Source organism: Heterodontus francisci, chromosome 23 (assembly GCF_036365525.1).
Source record: "Heterodontus francisci isolate sHetFra1 chromosome 23, sHetFra1.hap1, whole genome shotgun sequence".
Taxonomy (NCBI): Eukaryota; Metazoa; Chordata; class Chondrichthyes; order Heterodontiformes; family Heterodontidae; genus Heterodontus; species Heterodontus francisci.
Genome location: NC_090393.1, coordinates 18735875 through 18759028, shown reverse-complemented (window position 1 = coordinate 18759028; position 23154 = coordinate 18735875). Strand labels below are relative to the sequence as shown.

The 23154-nt window shown below is 41.0% G+C and overlaps 1 protein-coding gene across 2 annotated transcripts in view; it reads right to left on the bottom strand.

The window, feature by feature from the left end:
- morc2 (MORC family CW-type zinc finger 2) overlaps positions 1-23154 on the bottom strand; it is a 73381-nt gene that overhangs the window by 11105 nt on the left and 39122 nt on the right. For both annotated transcript variants that reach the window (XM_068054806.1, XM_068054807.1), the window contains exons 9-18: positions 22076-22201; positions 21179-21258; positions 18536-18618; positions 17483-17568; positions 13802-13942; positions 11855-12009; positions 10361-10489; positions 6141-6246; positions 5486-5597; positions 3204-3278 (exon numbers count right to left, since the gene is read on the bottom strand). In XM_068054806.1, coding sequence (XP_067910907.1) covers positions 3204-3278; positions 5486-5597; positions 6141-6246; positions 10361-10489; positions 11855-12009; positions 13802-13942; positions 17483-17568; positions 18536-18618; positions 21179-21258; positions 22076-22201 — 1093 coding nt within the window. The remainder of the gene's footprint in view (positions 1-3203; positions 3279-5485; positions 5598-6140; positions 6247-10360; positions 10490-11854; positions 12010-13801; positions 13943-17482; positions 17569-18535; positions 18619-21178; positions 21259-22075; positions 22202-23154) is intronic.

Below are 23154 nucleotides of genomic sequence, written 5' to 3'. Positions count from 1 at the left end.
GTCATGAAAACATTCTTGCTTTGGCACCATATAGCTACAGAGGTACTGTTTTCAGGAGCATCACAAATGGGAACTTTTAGAAAAAAGGAGTATGGTAGTCTCGTGGCCATCTACCTGAGAATGCAGACGATTACCTAGGTATTTCCTATCCTATTTAACCCAGAAATTACTGCCCTAACAACCTCCTCCCAATCACCAGTAAAGTCATGGAAGGGGTCATCAGTAATATCATCAAGCACCACACAATTGGCCAATGACCTGCTCATGGATGCCACCACAATTACTCAGCTTCAGACCTCATCGCAGCCTTGATCCAGACATGGAGACAGGAGCTGAATGCCAGGAGACATCTACCCTAAACATAGAAACATAGAAAACAGGAGTAGGCCATTCGGCCCTTTGAGCCTGCTCCGCCATTCATTATGATCATGGCTGATCATACAAGTCAGTAACCTGTTCCCACTTTACCCCCATATCCTTTGATTCCTTTTGCCCCAAGAGCTATGTCTAACTCCTTCTTGAAAACATACAATGTTTGGCCTCAACTGCTTTCTGTGGTAGCGAATTCCACAGGCTCACCACTCTCTGGGTGAAGTAATTTCTCCTCATCTCAGTCCTGAAAGGTTTACCCCATATCCTTAGACTATGACCCTTGGTTCTGGACTCCCCCATCGGGGACATCCTTCCTGCATCTACCCTGTCAAGTCCTGTTAGAATTTTATAGGTTTCTATGAGATCCCCCTCACTCTTCTGAATTCCAGCGAATATAATCCTAACTGGCTCAATCTCTCCTCATACGTCAGTCCTGCCATCCCAGGAATCAGTCTGGCAAACCTTTGTTGCACTCCCTCTATAGCAAGAGCATCCTTCCTCAGATAAGGGGACCAAAACTGCACACAATATTCCGGATGTGGCCTCACCAAGGCCCTGTATAATTGCAGTAAAACATCCCTGCTCCTGTACTTGAATCCCCTCGCTATGAAGGCCAACATACCATTTGCCTTTTTTACTGCCTGTTGGACCTGCATGCTTACCTTCAGCAATTGGTATACGAGAATACCCAGGTCTCATTACATATTCCCCTCTCTCAGTTTATAGCCATTCAGAAAATAATCTGCCTTCCTGTTTTTGCTACCAAAGTGGATAACCTTACATTTATCCACATTATACTGCATCTGCCATGCATTAGCCCACTCACTCAACTTGTTCAAATCACCCTGAAGCCTCTCTGCATCCTCCTCACAACTCATCCTCCCAAAGAGTTTTGTGTCATCTGCAAATTTGGAGATATTACATTTAGTTCCCTCATCTAAATCATTCATATATATTGTGAATAGCTGGGGTCCTAGCGCCGATCCCTGCAGTACCCCACTAGTCACTGCCTGCCATTCGGAAAAAGGCCCGTTTATCCCTACTTTGTTTCCTGTCTGCCAACCAATTTTCTATCCATCACAATATACTAACCCCAATCCCATGCACTTTAATTTTACATGCTAATCTCTTATGTGGGACTTTGTCGAAAGCCTTCTGAACGTCCAAACAAACCACATCCACTGGCTGTCCCTCATCAACTCTACTAGTTACATCCTTGAAGAATTCGAGTAATTTGTCAAACATGATTTCCCTTTCGTAAATGTATGCTGACTCTATCTGATTCTACCACTGTTCTCCAAGTGCTCGGCTATAAAATCTTTGATCATGGACTCTAGAATTCTCCCCACTACCGACGTCAGGCTGACTGGTCTATTATTCCCTGTTTTCTCTCTACCTACCTTTTTAAATAGTGGGGTTACATTAGCTACCCTCCAATCTGTAGGAACTGTTCAAGAGAGCATTCAACTAATATTGCATGAAGGAGCTATAGTGAAACTGAAGTCAATGGGGTTAAGGAAAAAGCTTCCAGTGGCTGGTGTCATACCCAACACAAGGATGATAATAATGTTTGAAAATCAGTCACTGCAGTCCCAGGGTATGCAGGTGTCCTTGGCTCAATAATCACCAGCCATTTCATCAATGATCTTCCCTCCATCATAAGGTAGGGAATAGGGCTGTTTGTTAACGATTCTAAGTGTGCAGCTCCATTCATGACTCCTCCATAATGAAGCCTCCCATGCCAGCCTAGTGCAGGACCTCAATAACATCCAGACTTGGGCTGACAAATAACAAACAACATTCTAGCCACTTAAGTGGCAGATAATGCCCATTTCAAACAAGAAAATGCCCAACCACCTCCCCTTGAACTTCGCTGTCACCACCGCCAACTCCACACCAACATGTTGGGGATCAGCAGTGAGTAGAAGCTTAACTGAACCAGCCACATTAACCGCAGCTTCAAGACCATGGCAGTAGGTGGATACTCTGCAACATGTGGCTTGCCTCATGACTCCTCCACTGATAAGGCTTAAGTAAGGAGTGAAATATTCACCACTTGCCTAACTGTGCGCAGCTGCAACACTCAAAAAGCTTGACACCATCCAAGACAGAGCAGAATTGTTACCCAGTCACTAGGCTCAATACTCACCCCCTCCATCACCAGTGCAATGCAGGATGTACAATCTCCTGGTTATACTGCAGCAACTCACCAAAGTTACTTTGACAGTACCCTCTCCCCTACATTCTCCATCACCGGGCAGGGTAAGTGTAGCAATGGTGTGGAAACGTTATCATCTGCAAGATCCCCTCCAAGTCACACATCCTGACTTGGACATCATCGCTGCGTCATTATCCTTGAATTTCCTACCCGACATCATATCTAATAGGAATATACTGTTCAAGGAGAAGGTCCAATGCCATCTTCTAAAAACAGTTATGGACGGACAATAAATTCGGTCATGCCAGTGTCCCCCCACATCCCGAGAATACAAACATACGAACAGCTATCGGCAGGACAATTATGCCCTTCCCTGTCATTTAGAGGCATTGGAAAGAGCTGGATTCCCATCCCCCAACTTGTGCTTGAAAAATAAGTCAAAGTTACACCCCAGACGGAAACATCAAAGGCCAGTCACCTGAACACATGGCTAAAATTAATCCTTGTGTAGAAGTTACTTTCTGAACAAGTGGCAATTTCTCACTTCATTCACACACATGAAAATATTCCATACCATGACGAGTTACCATTAAATTTAACATTATGTAGAACTCCAACCCTTCCATTCTCTGGATTCCACAGCACCTACAGTCTAAAAATGGGCACTACTCACCTCCAGTGAAGATCTGCGGCTGACTTCCAGTGGTAGTTTCTTTAAATCTGCCTGTGAACAGATGGGCATGTTTTTCTGGAAACAAATAAAATTCAAATAAAATCCTGTTCCAAATTCAAACAGCAAAAAAAAACTTTAATCTACAAAACCAAAAGGAAAAAATAAATTAAATATGCAAAATTTTAATTTTCCCTAATTTTTGATGATAAAGTAGAAATATTTCAATTCTCTGCAGACATTTTACACTGATGGACAAAAATGGTTCTAATTTTCTTAGTGTAAGATTTAGCATGCTATTTGTTTTTTAGTTTTTCATGGTACGTAATGGGTTAAAACCCAGCTCTACTCTGAAAAACAAGCTCGTGTTTAATTTGATACAAATATTGCAGATCCTGTTTTGTCTCAAGCAGGTGTCCAAGCGATCGAGCAAACCGTTCAATTCAAATAGAAACATCTCATGGGATTTGTTCAAGTACTTATTTGATTGGCAGCTATTTTTAAAGCAAGAGTTATTTAAATTTGTTTGGTCCGAGTCACTTTCTTTTGAACAAAAGGTATTAATCAGCCTTATTCAAATTGTTGAGGGCCGGTGGTGTGGAGGAGAAGGGAGGCTCAACTGAAGTCAAAGACTTTGGCAGGTTAGACAGCTTCTATGGACTGTGAGAAAAAGATCTCCCCATAAAAGAATACATTTCAATTTAGCATTTCAACTATATTAATTTCTACTTACTTTGAGATAGTTAAGCTCAATAATTACTGGAAAATCTACAAGGTGACATTCTTGCTATTCATTTGTCCTCTTGCTGTTTGATAATTTAATACTTAAAACCCAAGTCACACACTAGTGTAATGTTATTCTGTTACTTTCTGAAGTCAAGGAAGATCATGAGAGGACACATGATAAAACGGGCAAGCTCAAATAAAGTGGAGAGGATTGCCAATTGGTCAGATATCAAGACAAGTGCGAGTACTCTCTGAAACATCGTAAGCAAAGGCTCACCTGTGGAATTGTCGGAGATGTTGAATCCAAAAAAAAGATTAAAAACTCCAAAATATTTAATAGAATTTTATGGAATTTAATATTTTAAACGCTATGTTCATTTAGCTCATGTTGAGATGATATACTGAAAAATAAAATTCAGCACCATGGCTCAAGACAAAGTTACAATTACATTAGAGCTTAGGGGTAGAATGGGGTGTGAATAGCAAACCAACAGTATCTCTCCAAAGGACTTCATTATTAAAAATTAATTCATACCAAAAATGCCAATCAAAAACATTTCAAAAGACTGCTTTTTTAAAAAAAAAAATTGTGCTCTTCAAGGTTTAATGCCGTCAATTAAAACCCCTTTCACCTCACTTATCAGAAAGATTTATATTTATATAGTGCCTTTCATGATCTCAGGATGTCAAGAGCTTTACAGCCAATGAAATGCATTACATTTGAACTTTAACATATTAATGTAGGAAAGATGGCAGCCAATTTGTGCTCAGCAAGCTCCCACAAGCAGCAATGTGGTAATGACCAGATCATCTGTTTTTGCAATGTGATTGAGGGATAAAAATATTGGCCAGGACACCAGAGATAAATCCTCTACTCCAGTATCTTATGTTCACCGGAGAGTGCAGTTGGGGCCTCTGTTTAACATCTCATCTGAAATATGGCATTTCCTTAGTACTTCACTGACTGTCAGTCTACATTTGTGTCCTCAAGCTCTACAGTGGTACTTGAGCGCACTAAAATCTGACTCAGAGGCTACCCACGGAGCTATAGCTGTTATGTTAGAGCTGGATACAAATTAAAGCTTCCTCCACTCTTGTATGCTTCAAAGAAATCACCTCTCATTCTTCTAAACTCCACAGCATAGATCCAATTTAACCAGGCTATCAGAGGGCAACCTTCTCATCCTCGGAACTTATCTAGTTAACCTTTGCTGTACCGGCTCCAATGCAAGTATATCCTTCCTTAAACAAGATGACCAAAATTGCGCCCAGTACTAAAAGTGTGGTCTCACCAAAGCCCTGTACAATTGTAGCAAGATTTCCTTATTCTTGGGCTCCAATCCCTTGCAATAAAGGCCAATGCCATTTGCCTTTCTATTTGCTTGCTGTTACCTGTATACTAACTTTTTGAATTCCTTGTACGGGTACACCCAAGTCCTTCTGATCAACATTTACAAGTTTCACGCCTTTTTAAAAACACACTGCTTTTCTATTCTTACGACTGAAGTAACATCACACTCCATCATTATACTCCATTTGCGTCCTCCTCCCAGCTTTACCTTCAAAGCTTCCAGCTTCTTCTGCTGTGCCTGTATTTTCTCCTCATGTGACTTCACCTCTTTTCGGAGTGTGCCTATTGGTACATTTTGCTTCTGTTCTGGAGCATCACACCTGAAGAAAGACAAAGCAAATATAAGGCGACAGACTTTTTTTTATTCTTTCATGGGATGTGGGCATTGCTGGCAAAGCCAGCGTTTGTTGCCCATCCCTAATTGCCCTTGACAACTGAGTGGCTTGCTAGGCCATTTCTGAGGGCAGTTAAGAGTCAACCACATTGCTGGAGCTATGCTTTAAAGATATTTCCCCACAGTAAACACTCTCCTCGTGCACCCACAATGCCATTTCAGAGATTTTGGCCTTGAAGTTTTTGGTCCAATGAACGGTCACTTTTTCTCCAGTGCACTGTAATTAAGTCACATGCCCCTCAACAGCACATGCACAATGCTGCAAAGAGGCCAATTACATTGACTATAATCATCCTGCTCCCTGAATGGAGTTTTATCTTTCACATACCTAAGGATGACTCTATCACCCATGCAGGTTGGATGTAAAAGAGAGGTTCCCAACAGCACCCTAACAATGTTAGACATAGTCGGGTCAGATATGACGCAAGCTTTTACATTCAGTTATGTGTTTTGTATTTATAATACATACCGATTCTGTATGTGGTCAGGGTTCATGGAACATGTCCAACTGTCTGGATATTCCTTACCAACATCATCCACTCGATAAGGAAGTGTCCGCCATTTTAAACATTGATCTAGAAAGCAGATACAAAAAAAAAAAAACTTAGCTTGCAGCAGTATCTCATTTTGGAAAGAAATATTTAATATCAGGATTTTCCTACTGATCACTTTACTACAGCTTATCAGTTTTATCTATGTGAAAGCCTTTCTAATCACTCACACCTCCCACCACCATTTCTTGTTAATTTGCCTTATTTTCCTCCCCATCCAAGTTGAGCACTGACTCTTCCTAGGGTGCTAGCAGTTCGACTACCCCATCCAAGTCACTATTCTTTGAGAGCTTAGACAGTGAGCATCAATAACAATGGAGCACATAGATTTCTTCTTCTTCTTCAGGGTGCCATCAGAGCATAAGGAAGCTAAGAACTCCATGTGGCAGGTTGCCATTTGCCAAGAAATGGAATCGATTTAGAACTCTGTTTACACAAGCTTATTTTTTTTTTTAAATAGCCAAGGGAGAAGTACTTTACCAGGTCAGACTTCCTTTCTTTAAGGATTTGAGTTGACTACTTAGTTAGGAAGCAGCACTAATGCATTTCCGTCTTCCCAACTTCCAACGGTAAAGGAGCAACAAAGAAATAAGAAAGGGGTGATCACTTTGATGGGATTACACTATAGGACCCCCAATAGTCAGAGGGAAGTGGAGGAGCATATATGTAGGGAAATCACAGATAGGTGTAGGAATTATAGGGTTGTAATAGTAGGTGATTTTAACTTCCCTAATATTGACTCGGACTGCCTTAGTGCTAAGGGATCATATAGGAAAGAATTTGTTAAGTGTGTCCAGGATAGTTTTCTGAAGCAGTATGTGGATGGCCCTACTAGAGAAGGGGCTACTCTTGACCTCCTCTTAGGAAATGAGGATGGGTAGGTGGTTGATATGTCAGTGGGGGAGCACTTTGGGACCAGTGACCATCACTCTATTAGCTTCAAGATAGTTATGGAAAAGGATAGAACTGGTCGTCAGGTTGAAGTCCTAAATTGGGGAAAGCTAATTTCGATGGCATCAGACAGGAACTCTCAAAAGTTGAATGGGAGAGACTGTTTACAGGTAAAGGGATGTCTGGCAAGTGGGAGGCTTTTAAAAAAGTGAGGTAGGAAGAGTTCAGGGCTGACATGTTCCTGTTAGATGGAAGGGCAAGGCTGGCAAGTTTAGGGAACCTTGGTTCACGAGGGATATTGAGGGTCTGGTCAGGACAAAGGAGCAGGCATATGTCAGGTATAGGCAGCTGGGATCAGGCGAGTCCCTTGAGGAGTATAAGGGATTTAGGACGACACTTGAGGAAATTAGGAGGGCGAAAAGGGGCCATGAGATTTTCCTGGCAGATAAGGACCCTTCCGAAGGGTCACTGACCCGAAACGTTAACTCTGCTTCTCTTTCCACAGATGCTGCCAGACCTGCTGAGTGAATCCAGCATTTCTTGTTTTTGTTTCAGATTTCCAGCATCCGCAGTATTTTGCTTTTACCCCTCAAGATCCTGTATGTTTCAATAAGATCACCTCTCATTCTTCTAAATTCCAATGGATACAGGCCCAACCTTTTCTCATAAGATAACCCCTTCATCCCAGGAATGAGTCGAGTGAACCTTCTCTGAACTACTCCTAATGCAATTATATCCCTTGAGACCAAAACTGTACACAGTACTCCAGATGAGGTCTCACCAACACTCTGTACAAATGTAGTAAAACTTCCTTACTTTTATATTCCATTCCCCCTGCAATCAATGACAGCATTCCATTTGCCATCCTAATAACTTGCATATTAACTTTATTATTCATGTACCAAGACACCAGAACCGTCTGTACCACAGAGTCCTACAATCTCTCTCTATTTAAATATACTGCTTTTCTATTCTTCCTACCGAAGAGGACAAGTTCACATTTTCCCACATTATACTCCTAGCAATTTTTCCCCATTCACTTAACCTATCGAAATCCCTTTGCAGACTCCTTATATCCCCCTCACAACTTACTCTCCTATCTATCTTTGTTTCATCAACAAATTTAGCAACCATATGTTCGGTCCCTTCATCCAAGTTATAGATTGTAAATAATTGAGGCCCCAGAACTGATTTCTCTGGCACTCCACTAGTTACAGCTTGCCAACCTGAAAATGACCCATTTAACCCTACTCTTTGCTTCCTGTTAGGTAACCAATCCTCTATCAATGCTAATATGTTACATACTACACCTTAAGCTATTTCATGTAGTAACCTCTGATGTGGCACCTGTTGGAAATCCAAGTATACCACATCTATAGGTTCCCCTTTATCCACCTTGCTTGTTACTTCCTCAAAGAACTCTACTAAATTAGTCAAACATGATCAATGTGACAGTGCACATTTTGACCTTGTATTCAAAGTGACCGAGAGAACATACAGGAAATAAAAGCTTTGGTGCCCCGGGGTACAGCCACATCAATCAAGTTCGACATCATCTGGGATTCAGCTCTGGTCCTTGGCTTTATCTATGTATAAAAAAGGGCTAACTTCATAGAAATGAGGGTAACAGGTTAAGTAAGTTGATTGGTAGAGTATAAAAGGATCACTTTTAAAGACAATGATCAAGGAGGATAATTATCTAGAATCAAAAGTATAGACTAAAGATGATGATTCTAAACGAGTTAAATCAGAAGTGAGATTGGGAAGAACAAATTCAACAAATCCTCCAGGGACAAACATAGGCATGTTCAGAAAAGGGTGGTCAGAGGGGAAAAAAAGACACCTAGCAAAAAAGCATATTCACAGATCACAGAATTGTTACAGCACAGGAGGAGACTATTTGGCCTGTCATGTTTGCCATGCTCCAAAGAAGCAATTTACCTCATGCCACTCCCCGCCTTCTCCCTGTAGCCCTGCACATTCTTCCTTTTCAGCTAACAATCCAATTCCCTCTTAATGCCTCAATTGAACCTGCTTCCACCACACTTTCGGGCAGTGCATTCCAGATCCTAACCACTCGCTGCGTGAAAAACCTTTCCTCATGTCGCCATTGCTTCTTTTGCCAATTATCTTAAATCTGTGCCCTCTGGTTCTCAACCCTTCCATCAATAGGAACAGTTTTTTTGAACAGAATGAAATTCTAGGTAGAGCAGTAGGGACAAAACTCTGGAATAATTTAACAACTGGATGCTGCAATGGGATATTGTAGAGTCTTTCTGGATTGATGAAACAAAGTGAGCTAATTGGTCATCTTGTGATCCAACACATCAAGCAGTTTTGCTACTTAGATTGAAGACATGTTAGATTGCAAAATTATCACAGCTAAACATTAATTAGCATTGTCTGTGAAGCTTTCAGAGCTTTTAATTAATAGTAAAAGTAGAAAAGAGATTGCTAATTATTCAGTACATCAGGTTCAATACAATCTCTCTATGGAACGGTGGACAATATGGTGACCAGACATAATGAACATCACAAATTTCCTTTGAGCAACTGTGCTTCTTGGTTTAAAGCCAAGCCCCTCAATTCTGAATCATTTTGTCTTTTTATGTAAAGTGTATGGCTTCCTGATAGTTTAAGTGGGTAAATGCACTGTATGGTGTAGAACTGAGCCATTCGAATAGTGAAATTCTGAGTTCCAATTCTTGGTCTTTGCTCAATTACCTGATCTAGTCAATATCAAGCTACAAGTCTCAGCTCCCCTGCACTTTTTTGGGGAAGGTCAGGAGTACGGGGAAAGAAAGTCAGCCAGCTCGATTGCTACCAAGGAATCTTACTGGAAACTCACATGGATACTGGGCAAGGATAAGAACCATAGAACCACAAGAACAGGCCATGGTCAATTAGCCCGCCAATACTCACCGTTTAAGCTCTTACATGGACGAAAGGTCATTTAGGTGGTTTGAAATCACACACAGCAACCATCTTCAATAAGGCAGGTGTAAGGAAAGAAAGTTGAGGGGCTGGTGTGTGGAGGGATGGAGAAAAATGCAGATAAAAATGTGCAAGTTTGCCATTTATAAAAATCAAAGACACAGGAGCAACAACTTCAGCATCTGTTTAAATAAGTTTGCAGGTGAGCATTCAGGAGGGTACTGTGATTTTCTGACTTATCTCTAACCTAATTGACACTTGTTTGTGGAACTTACCAACTTTATGCACAGAAAGCATTGTGGGTAAGACGTACCGCACTGAATGGTGGTTGGGATCTCCATAGCACGCCGCCTCTTGTATAACGCCTCATTAGAAGATGGCTGATTCCAGTTGGCTGACAGATAGCCAAACTCGTCCCAGAATTTCACTATTCCCTTCTGTGCTGCAAGCCAAGAGAATTTTTTTTTTTACTAACTTTGTAAGAGGTCATAATGTAAAAACACAGTACATTTAATTTGATAGACACAAAATGAAAAGCAGAGTCTGACTGGACAACTATGATTAACACAAAAACAGATTCAAAGCATTGCTGGGAGGTAATAAATGCGTTTCCTCAGTGCAGAGGAGCCTCCTAGAACCAGGTCCAGAATGGCAAACTGGAAGTCAATGAGATCACCTGGACAGCTTCATGTTAAAAAAAAAAGTTAGATCAGAGGAGCTGGCATAAAAAAAGAAAATGCTGGAAACGGGTAGGATCTGTGGAGAGAGCAAGATAAGGTTAACATTTCAGTCAGGTTAATGTAAAAAAAGAAACATGGCACAGAACAGGATGCATGTGCCAAACTGCCAGAAGGTAAATAAACTATGATTACTTAATGCCCTAAAGCTGGTTGGACTGGTATAGTTATACCAAAGCTAAATTGCTATTCTGTCGTGACCTGTATGACAGCTAGAACAAATGGCCCACTGAGATCATTGAAACTGTGGATTTTAATGTACGAGGAGATCTTGTTCTGATCTTGTAGGCTGAGAAAGTAATGGAGCATTAGGGGATAGTTCGAGCAAGAAAAATGTAGTCTGATTAGCCCATACATTAAGGATAATAAATCAAGCTGCTCTGAAGCACTCAAGGGATCTTATCCCTCCTCCAAAGAAAAACAGCACACACAAAATGCTTCAAATCCCTACTGAAAACGAGCTTCAAAAACACCTGGATCCCATCCAATGGTAACCCACCCCATTACAACGCAACTCTAGCTCCCACTGCAAACTCAAACCTTCCATATTCATATCTTACTTCACAGTTAGCAATCAAAATTGGATCCCCAGAGTAGATATAATCTATAGAGAAGGGAAGCAATTAAATGTTCAATTGTATTGCTGCTCTCCCTGGTGAGAGGGCACTGTATATCAAGCCTGCTCATTGTACAATGAAAAACAAATTAACATGAGCAACAATGTTAATACTTTAAAACAAAATCATGCAAAAATAAGGATCATCTTGCAATCCAATCCTTTCATTTTCTTTTGTTTTAAAGAACTATTGTTAATTGTGCAAGAATTGAGGAAGCTGGCAGACAGGAGCATGCAAGCTGTAAATAACCCAGGGATGCTTTGGCAACTGTATCAATTCAAATGATGCATTAATTCAGCTCCCTCACTACTTCTAGAGTATAGCTCCTACAGGTTTCATCAGCATTGTTTTTCAACACTACTACTAAAGAAAAAATACGTGCACATGAAAGCTGAAATGATCAGATAGGTTCTGGTTAACCCAGTTTAATCACGTCACAAATCCTCTTCTTACCAATGCCGATGTCTTTCCAGTACTGCACCAGGTGCTCGCCCATGGCTCTCAGCAGATGCCGATACTCCTTGGCATCTGCAAAGTCCTGTTTGTTGTGGGTGGGCTCCAGAACCAGGTATGGGACGTCTACCACACCCACCACTCCACCGCAGGCACTAAGGAAAAAAGGAAATCATTTTTAAAAAGGTTACAAATATAACTTTCCTCTTTCTTTGGCATACTCTTATCCACATCTTTGTCACCTCTCTAGACTCAACTTAACGCTTCCTGATCTCCACTGTCACAAACTCCAAATTATCAAAAACGACGCCACCTGCATCCTGCTCTACACTAAGTTCCGCTCACCAGTCCTTACTGATGCCCTGGCCCCCAATGGAATTGAATTTAGAATATCAGTGTTGATTGGCATCTTCATTTACAACTTCACCATAAGCCAGCCGTGACCTTTTCTGCAGCTGAGCATTCCAACCCGTGTCTTCCAGTCCTCAGACTCGAGCCTATGCATTACCTCTTCCCTTGTTCCATCTTCAGTGGCAAAACCTTCAGCCCCTATTCTCTGGAAGTCCCGCCAAAATTCTCCCACTTCTGTCGAACTGTCCGTATCCTTAAGAGCCTTCTCAAAATACATCTGTGCCTTTTTAGTGGAGTTACCCACTTTTAGTAGAGTTGAATGTAATATCTCCAAATTTGCAGATGACACAAAACTGGGTGGGAGGGTGAGTTGTGAGGAGGATGCAGAGGGGCTTCAGGGTGATTTGGACAAGTTGAGTGAGTGGGCTAATGCATGGCAGATGCAGTATAATGTGGATAAATATGAGGTTATCCACTTTGGTAGCAAAAACAGGAAGGCAGATCATCTGAACCGCTATAAACAGAGGGGAATATGCAGCGAGACCTGGGTGTTCTCGTATAGTCGCTTGAAGGTTAAGTATGCAGATGCAACAGGCGGTAAAAAAGGCAAATGGTACGTTGGCATCATAGCGAGAGGATTCGAGTACAGGAGCAGTTATTGCTGCAATTATACAGGGCCTTGGTGAGGCCACACCTGGAATATTGTGTGTAGTTTTTGTCTCCTTATCTGAGGATGTTCTTGTTATAGAGGGAGTGCAGCGAAGGTTTACCAGACCGATTCCTGGGATGGCGGGACTGACGTATGAGGAGAGATTGAATCGGTTAGGATTATATTCGCTGGAGTTCAGAATAGTGAGGGTGGGATCTCATAGAAACCTATAAAATTCTAACAGGACTTGACAGGGTAGATGCAGGAAGGATGTTCCCGATGGTGGGGGAGTCCAGAACCAGGGGTCATAGTCTCAAGATACGGGGTAAACCTTTCAGGACTGAGATGAGGAGAAATTTCTTCACCCAGAGAGTGGTGAACCTGTGGAATTTGCTGCCACAGAAAGCAGTTGAGGCCAAAACATTGTATGTTTTCAAGAAGGAGTCAGATATAGCTCTTGGGTCTAAAGGGATCAAAAGAGTATGGGGTGAAAGCGGGAACAGGTTACTGAGTTGGATGATCGACCATGATTGTGATGAATGGCGGATGGGCTCGAGGGGCCGAATGGCCTACTCCTGCTCCTATTTTCTATGTTAACAAAACCCCATCAGTGGGTCGCTGCTGAACTGTATTTCATATTCATGAGGTGACATGGCAACTTGTTATTTGGGCATACTGTACCACAGTATAGGAGGATGTTGGGCCCTGGCCACGAAACCCATGAAGTTTCTATCTCAACTGACAGTGGGAGTGGCGGGAGGGAGGGGGTTTGGAGAGATGCAAAGGGGAGATGGGGCATTCTCTCAACCAAAAAACCTCGTTACCCATATTCTGGCATTTTGTTAGTGGCAGTGACAGAAAACTTAGCAGGTCACTAAGGGAAGTGTTAATATAAACCTATAACAAGACACTTAAGCCAATGTGCAGGCAATTTTCAGGATACTCACACTCCTCCTTCCAGCTGTGGTCCTACTTTCTCATACATCTTTATGAGACGACTGCAGTTATAAATGAACATTCCATCCAGGTCACGTTGATCGATGTTCACACCAAAAATAAAGCACATCTCCTTTGGCTCCTTCAAGGCTCTGCAAGATTTGGAAATTAACATAAAAAAACCTGCATTACAAAGGATCCACATCAGGCAGCCTGGCATGAGAGCAGGAAAAGCATTATTTGTCAAGCTAGTCCTACAAGCTACAAGTTTTTAAAAGCACCAGCTTGACAGCAAGGAAAGAAGTAATAATGTGGAGGGTGAGAGAGAAATAAATAGTTGCTTTTAACTAGATCATCAAGATGGTGAATGGAACCTGCAAAGCCTTCACAAATTTGGCCAACCTCACATAGTGCACCCATCCCACCCAAAGTGGTTTTACTGCACTCGTGTTCAGTATATATTAAATTTAAAAACAAGTGGGAAAACACCCTCAAATGGCACAGCTAATTAAATTAGTGAATAGCTGAAACATATAGACCAGGAAAATTCTGGCCTGTGCTGAGTTAACTGATCTTGATGGCAGAACAAGCCTATTAGCCATAGTGCCCTGGGTTGGTGAAGATGGGAAGGAGAATTGGTGAAGCGAAAAAGAGGGAAGAATAAATAAGAGCCGGGCTTCTAAGTCCTAATATAAAAACAGAAAATGCTAGACATACTCAGCATGTCTGGCAGCATCTGTGTAGACAAAAACAGAGTTAATGTTTCATGTCGATGGCCCTTCGTCAGTCACAGAGATACATCAGAGTTAAGCAAGACAGGGAAGAGAGGGTGGGGTGAAAGAGGAGGAAAAGACAAAAGGGAAGGTTAGGGATAGGGTGGAAGGCAGGAGAGATTAAATGACAAAAGGGATGATGGTGCATGGCAAAAGGAGATGGTAATGGCACAAGAAACAAAGGATGCGTTTTGAGCAGGTGCCAATGAGAAAAGCAGAATCATCACCAACTGCTGCTTCCTGATGCCCTACTGGAATTCTTCTGTATGGATATCAGATAGAGGTGGTATCAGGTCAAGCTGCTATACCTCCTGTAGCATTTCCAGTGCTCAGTATCTAAGCCTGCATGTGAACAATTACTACTGATGGAAAGAACCATGCAGTAGCCATTGAAGAACAAAGAAAATTACAGCACAGGAACAGGCCCTTCGGCCCTCCAAGCCTGCGCCGATCCAGATCCTCTATCTAAACATGTCGCCTATGTTCCAGTAAGGGGACAAAACGTCGACAGGAAAAAGTGTGCTTGCACCTGTGCATTGCAGGCAGCCGCAGTGTATATATTTTTTCCCTTTGGGCAAATGTGCATAACTCCTTTCTAGCATAGTATTATACGGCTACAGCTCGCAACTTTGAATCATTGACCAAGTAGCGATTCTTCATACTTTGACACCTCTAGACTAGAGTTCGCCAACCTAGCGTAGTCAGCTGCTGCTTTTAACAGCTGTTTTCCAGACCCAATGCCATTCACATAGGGTCACAAGCAGTACAATGGGGAGGGGGAGAAGATACTGTCCTTTTTTCCTCCTGAATCAGTAGTGTAGTGGTCTGGCACTGGAACTGTGTTGCTAGATGGACTCCAATGTCAGAGTCATATACAGCAGAGGAGGCAGCCATTCGGCCCATTGAGTTCATGCCAACTCTCCGCAGAGAAATCCAGTCAGTCCCACTCCCCTGCTCAATCCCCATAGCCCTGCAAATTTATTCCCTTCAAGTGTCCATTCAACTTCCTTTTGAAATCATTGATTGTCTCCATTTCTACCAGGCTCATGGGCAGCAAGTTCCAGGTCATTATCACTCGCTGTGCTAAAAAGTTCGTCCTCACATTCCCCCTGTATCTCTTGCCCAAAACCTTAAATCTGAGTGCCCCCTAGTCCTTGTACCATCAGTGAATGGTAACAGTTTTTCCTTATTCAACTTACCCAAGTCTGTAATAATCTTTCACGCCTCTATCAAATCTCATCACTCTACCCTACCTCCTACAGGTCTGATTCCTGATCCAGGGCAAGTCTTTGTAATAGAGGGCAAAAGAATATTTAAAACAAACAGAATTCCTTCACTGTTAGATTATTTTAAATCATGCAACTGTAGATTGGATTTCATTCTTTTTTAAAAAAAAGAAATCTAGGGAAAAAAACATTTTTTTTTGAAAAATCTCTGAATTCTAACCTTTAACAAGATTTATCAAAATAGGAGAGAAAATCAAGAGGTACGGAATTAGGGGAGGATAGAAAATGGAATTAAAAGCTAATTAGAAAGGAGGTAAGGGTAGTTTTTCCCAGAGGTTTGGAAGTGAGTACTGGTATCTCAAGATTCAGTTCTGGGATCATTTTTGTTCACTGTTTTCATTAATGATTTAGATGCAGGACTAGAGGAATGGTGTTGAAATTACACCAACAGAGGTGGTTTGGTAATTATTTAGAAGATTAAAGGAAGTGGCAAAGGGATATCGCTAAAGTGGAAGAATGTGCTAAAATATGACAAATTGAATTCAATATCTGTAAGTTTGAGGTGATGCATTGAATAAAGAAAGTAATTATATTTCAAGTAGAAATAGGCTAATTGCTGTGGAAGAGCAGAGTGATTTGGGGTATAAGTTCACAGGACATTAAAGACAGCACCTCAGGTTGAGCAAGCTGTAAAAAAAGATCATGGAATTCTTGGTCTTATCACTAGTATAGCATGTATAAGTCAACAGGTAATGATGAGTCAATATAAAATCTTAATGAGACCTTAATTAATTAAGAGTATTATGTACAATACTGGGCTCCATACCCTCGGAAAGATAGTGAGGCTGCTCGAGTACATAGTGTCCATTGATTATATGAGGAAATAAACATAAGGAAGGTTTTTAAAATGGGGTCTTTTTTTCCGTTTGAACATTGCAGATTATGGGGCAATATAATAGAAGTGTTTAAAAATTGCAAAATTATGGGACAGACTAGATAGAAGCAGACTACTTCCAAAATTTGAGGGATCTCGAACAAGAGACAATAGCGACAAGATTAAATCAAAGAGACTTAGAAATAAACAAGAGAAATTTCTTTAGAGTCTTCAGAGGCTGTGAAATTCACTTTCGGGGTTAGTGGTCAAGGCAGAAACTGTCTTTACTCATGATTAGATTGGGCAGGTGGATGCAGGAAAAGGGGAGCAAAGGGATAGAAGTCTTGAGAAAATGTGATTAAGACAATTTGTTCGTGACACGAGCAAATGCCAACATGGACTGGTTGGGCCAAACAGGATGTTTCCATGTTGTAACATTGATGTATTTCTTCAAATCGTGCCATGAGATCTTTTATATTCGATGAAACAAACCTGAATTTTGGATTAACATCTCATTCAAATAACGTCACTTCTGACAGCGCAGCATTCCATCAGTACTGCAATGAAGTAGATAATATGCTCAAGTCCCAGAGTGTGGTTTGAAGTATAATCTTCTAATCCCACAGTGTGGTTTGACGTGTAATCTTTTAACACCAGGCAACAGTGCTGCTAACTGAGTCAAGCTAATGCTGGTTTTGATAACAGTAACTCGTTTCAAAGCAAAACACTCAGCTGAACCAGATTAAGAGCTAATAAATTAGGTAGAAAAGAATCACATTTCTTGACTTAAAACATATAATTTCACCACACAACCTTTACCTGAGTTTTGCCTCATGAATCCGTTTCTTCACATCAGCTTCTCTGCTTAGGTTGAACGCAGCATCCTGCACCTGTCGCAGATGAACCTGTGAAACCAAGTCAATCTGAGATTAGTATCTTACAATTTTTGGTTTATGGGGTTGGGTGGAGGGAGGGGGTACCTGTAACTTCGATACTCTGCCCTTCAAAGGAAAATACCCAAGGGACCAACTATTCCACTTGCAAAAATCATCTTACTGGATTTAACTATCACACACCAATATCAAACCCATCAAATTAAAATATTAAAAACCAAAGTTTTACAAACTAGTCTCCACTATCTTTATATACAATTAGATAATTTCAAGATAAAAAAATCCTAAATACTAAAAGTAAAATGCAGGATGTAAACATACATGAAATGATAAAGTCTATTTATAATGGTCAATTACACTTTGCAAGAATGTTTTGAATTGAACGTCAAGTCTCTGGTAAACCATGAACTAAGCTTTATTGCTGAGCAGCAAAGTCAGCCTTTTCATCTTGAAAATCTTTGGCACAAGGTTGTCTTAGAAGATCCCTTAACCAAGGAGTTATTCTGAACATTTCATGATGAATAACCAGGTTTCAGAAGACCTCTTGTTCTGCTCAAAAAACATGCTTTTAACGTCTTGGAAGTTAAAACCAAAACTTCTGTTGACTTTTTGAAGTAGAGGTTTCCAGACAATTAATGATACTTAACATTTAAGAAAACAGATAACCAGTATAATTTTACACAACCTCTTGGTCATACAAGGATACATAAAGGAATATTTCAAGCTCGTTCAAATGAAAGCAACAATGCTGATAATTAAATCAAGCAAACAGACCACTTTGATGTCTGATAGCATGAATAAAACAATTTAATCTATGCTGCACTGTGGCTACTTGAGAAAAGTTGGATACTTTATTACAACCTGAGATATGCATACAAATTTAAGTGTGTACTTTGCATTTTCAAGCACATGATTGCATATGGCTAATCACGTGATGAATGCATTGCAATGGCTCAATATACAAGTCAAACAGGCTCACCCTTGATTCTCTGCTCAAGTCATCTCCCAACTTCAATACCAGTGCCCGTGCTTTGCTTTCTGCCTCCCGTGACTTCTCCTCAGCTGGAAACAATGAAGGGCATGAGACATTGTTCCACCCACAAGGTTCACTAAGCGAGACAGTACCATCATTAAGAATTTTGACAAAAAGCAAAAACATACAAATACCTGATGGGGGAAAAAAAACCTGAGTGGAGTTAGACTTCATCTTTGAAGTTTGGATTTTTCTTTCCCTTTTCACTCTTTAGAGCCATGTACTATACCTGACAGGGAGGTGGCTCAGTGACTTTGCATTTGATGCCAATGATGCTCTGAAATTTGTTACATGAACACAAATGGTCCAAGCAGGTTTGCTTTGGCCCTTGTCCACTACTTTTGAGATGAGAATACTCAAAGTAAATATCGGCATGAAACTACAATTATCATGTGATGTAGTGCTGCCTTAAATATTGAGACGAGCACATTCTGCATTTTCACTAAGCAATGCGGTGCTTCCTTAATGTTTTAATATATCACATGGTGTGGCTATGAATCATACAGACCAAAATGTCTCAGGTTTAACGTGGATTTCAATACCCCTGTCCTGATTTACAAATCCCTCTACTGCCTAGCTCCACCCTACTACTGAAAACTCCTCGAGCCCTGCTGGTAAATGTGGTTAGGACTACTTGCTTGAATGGAGAGTAAATACCAACATGAATTGATTGGGTCAAATTGCTTTTCTTCATGTTGTAACTTTTATGTTATGAAAGCCATCACAGTCAAGCCCCAGCATATGCCTTTGATGACGTAGCATGGAAACTGTGCATCTTGCTTTCTTTTCAGTATTGAGGGGACAGCCTCGAGCTGCCTTGGTGATGCCTCCCTCCTTATTAACCCTCTGTCTTGCTAATTCTCCCCACACCTTACAAGAGTCTCCCCAAAACACATCTACTCGACCATATTTTTGGTTATTTCCAACTCTTTAGTTGCAGTTCATCTTGCATTCCTCCTCTGAATCACCTAGGAACATTTAATATGTTATCTTCACTACAGAGAAACACAATGATGCTGATTTAACAAATTGAGTAGAATGGGCCTATACTCTTTGGAGTTAAGAAGAATGAGACATGATCTCATTAAAACATAAAAGATTTTGAAAGGGCTTGACAGGGTAGATTCTGAGAGGGCGCTTCCTCTTGCTGGACAGTCTAGAACTGGGGGCACAGTCTCAGAATAAAGGGACAGCCATTTAGGACTGAGATGAAAAGAAATTTCAGCACTCAGAGGGTTGTGAATCTTTAAAATTCTCTACGGCAGAGGCCCGTGGATGCTCAGTTGTGTATTTTCAAGGCTGAGGTAGATAGATTTTTGGACTCTAAGGGAATCGAGGGATATGGGGATCAGGTAAGAAAGTGGAGTTGAAATTGAAGATCAGCCATGATTTTATTGAACGGCAGAGCAGATTTGAGGGGCAATATGGCCTCCTCCTGCTCCTTTTTCCTTATGTTTCAGCAAGGGAAGAAGTACTCAAAATCTGAAAAGCTTTTAATCTCATAAAAATGACAATGGTTAAAAACTAAACAATGTATGTTCAACATATGAAACTGTCAGGCAGGAAATGATCAGCTGGTCCATCAAGCCTGTCCCACATCATGATAACTCCATGACTAAACACTCCAAGTTCACATGTGTGCGCTTCCAGCAGGAGTCTCCAGATAGCTGGGACCCTGCCTGGATTTCCCACCTGCCTTAACTCAGGGCCAAGGCTCTATGCTACACTACTGCACTAACTGAAAGCATCAAGGGAGATAAACTGGTGTTCTGTGAAGAATTTTTAACATGATCATGGCAAAGCCCTATACCTCCTAAATTTTCTTTCAAAAGCTGTTAGAAATCAGTCTATATATTATATATAAAAAAAGTGTTGTGTGGGAACTCAGTAGCTCAGTGGTTATATATACATGATGCAATACGGAGTTGTTTAGGTCAGAAAAATACTCAGTTTGATCCTTCTGCTATGCTGGGTTATACATTTGATATTTGCATCCAAGTGAAAAAGGAATTAAAGAAAAACAAAATACATGCGAAAATTCCCTGTACTTCATCACTGTCCAGCAGCCCCAGTTAGAAATGTGCCCATGAAGATGTCAGATGAAGGCTGGACTGAAATCATTTAGACTTTTCCCTACCCACAGTCATGTATCCCAACAGTAACAGTTCATGTTCTGATGAAAAACTGCCAGTGAAGTATTAGTACTCTCGATACTGTACCTCAGCAAAGGTCACTGGATGGTGACCAGAAGCAGGAATGCCCCCCCCCCACAAACCCCCAACCACCACCTCCCCTCAGGTCAATCATAGATGACCAGTCATAATCATAGTCAACATGGTCAACCAGTGTCTTTCCCCTCATTCCCAGATGAGATCACCTAATCCAGTTCAAACCAGAACCTAACTTGGGAGATTGCAGGCTAATATAGCTAAATTCCACACCAGGGGATGCATTTACCCAACAAATCATCAAGGAAGTGCCATTCTGAAAAGCATTTCCAATTTTTTGTCATGGACAACAACATTTAAGATCCCTCATAAATTATACAATGAAAAAATGTTAAATATTCTTTTTCCTGTTCTAACATACCGATTTTCATCAGGTGCTCGGCTTTTTTCACCTCCTGTTCTGCACGGGTCTTAAACCGATTTGATGTATACTTGTACATTCTGTGAAAGGGACAAGAGTTAATCAGAGCCTAGACCAAAACACAATAACATGAAATATCTATGGAGCAATCACGTACAAGAATTATTTTGCAATTCAAATTTACATGTAAAAATTAAGCTTAACTAGCAAAAATCATTAACTCAAAATATTAAAACTACTAGCTGATGCTACTCTGGTTCCGGTGCAGAATTGGCCTCCAAATGTAAAGCAAGATCCACTCAAGGAAATGCTGCCTCTGCTCCTAAGAACATTGGAACAGGAAGAGGCCATTCAGCCCCTCGACTCTGTTCCATCATTCAATCATGGCTGAATCGTACCTCAACTCCATTTAGTTGCTGTTGCTGCATAGCCATACAAGCCAAAAAGTAGTGGGTTCTAGCCCCAGTCCAGAAATTTGAGCTCAAAATCTAGACCTAGTACTCTCCAGCACAGTACTGAGGGAGTACACTGACAGAGGTTCCCTCTTTCAGATGAGACACTAAACTGAGACCCCACCTCTGCCCTCTCAAATGGATATAAAAGATCCTAAGCCACCAATCTGAGAAAGAGCTAAGCATTTCTCCCCTTCATTTCTTAGTGATGTCCTGGCCAATATTTAGTCCTCAAACATCATCACTAAAAATAAATTATCTGCTTATCACATTGCTGCTGGTGGGAACTTGCTGTGCAGAAATTGGTTGCCACCTTTCCTACACTTCAGTGACCACACTGTACTTAATTGGTTGTAAAGCACTTTAGGACATCCTGAAGTAGCGAAAGGCACTGTGCAAGTACAAACCTTTCTTCGTGCCTCATAACAAAGGTCCCTGCCATTACCTGGGTCTAAACAAGCAGCAGGAGAGTCGTTTCGTTCGGACCTTATGGCCCTGGATGAAAATTCTCATCCTAGGGTCGATGTACAGTACAGCTGTGTATGCCCTGAAGGAACGACGTTCTGGTTTTCTGAAAAATAGATACTTCATTAGAAAAAAAAATTCTTAGTCACTGGCAATCACACAGTAAACTTTAGTGGCCAGCTGTCTCCTTACTTGAAAACCTGACCTTAGTTAGGAGATTTGGTGATTCAGCTTCCAAGAACAGAAGCTTACCCACTAGGGGAAGTCCTGGGTGAATTCTTGCACAGGCCATGTTAAATATTGGACTACCCCCACAGTAATTTTATAATGTCACTGAGCTGAAAGGAGCTGCAGGATGGATGAGTGAGGAGGGGAGAAAAAAAAAAAAAGAGGCAAAAGGGCAACAGAGGAATCCTCTCAAACACTTCCCAGCGACTAAATATAGAGCGGAACTACAGACACAGGGATGGATATCATGTTAACCTGTAAGATTTTAAAAACATACTACTTTATTGAAAGGTTACAGTTGGAACTTTTTGTCCTCACCATTTTCTCATGCTAAACTGAAACGGGGGAGTGCGCGGTGAAGGTGGAAAGAAAAAAAGAGACAAACCCCTCATATGTCTTTACAATTCTGTTACCAGTCTGGGGAACCGTGTCCTCTATTAATTATTGTAACTACTACAAACTATTATGAAAGTTGGGCCTATGTATCAATGTATTTCAGCAAATAATTAAGTTTATTTCCACTTCTAGATAGCACAAAAGACCACAGGACCCAAGTTCTCATTGAAAATGTACAATAAACTTACATAATGATTCTTCAGCACCAGTGAGAAAATGCCGCCATTAGTGGGACTTCATCCAATGGTTTATACTCAGCAATACGGATACCGTGCCCTGTATCTCACCCCATGGGTTTATACTTCAAACCCATTACTTGAAATTGCAAATTTCATTTCTTAGCGAGTTTCATTACTTCTGAAGTTGTGACATGGTGTTGATAAGGCACTGACTTTGTTCATCACAAGCTGGTCTGTTTATAAAGTGGTTTCTCTT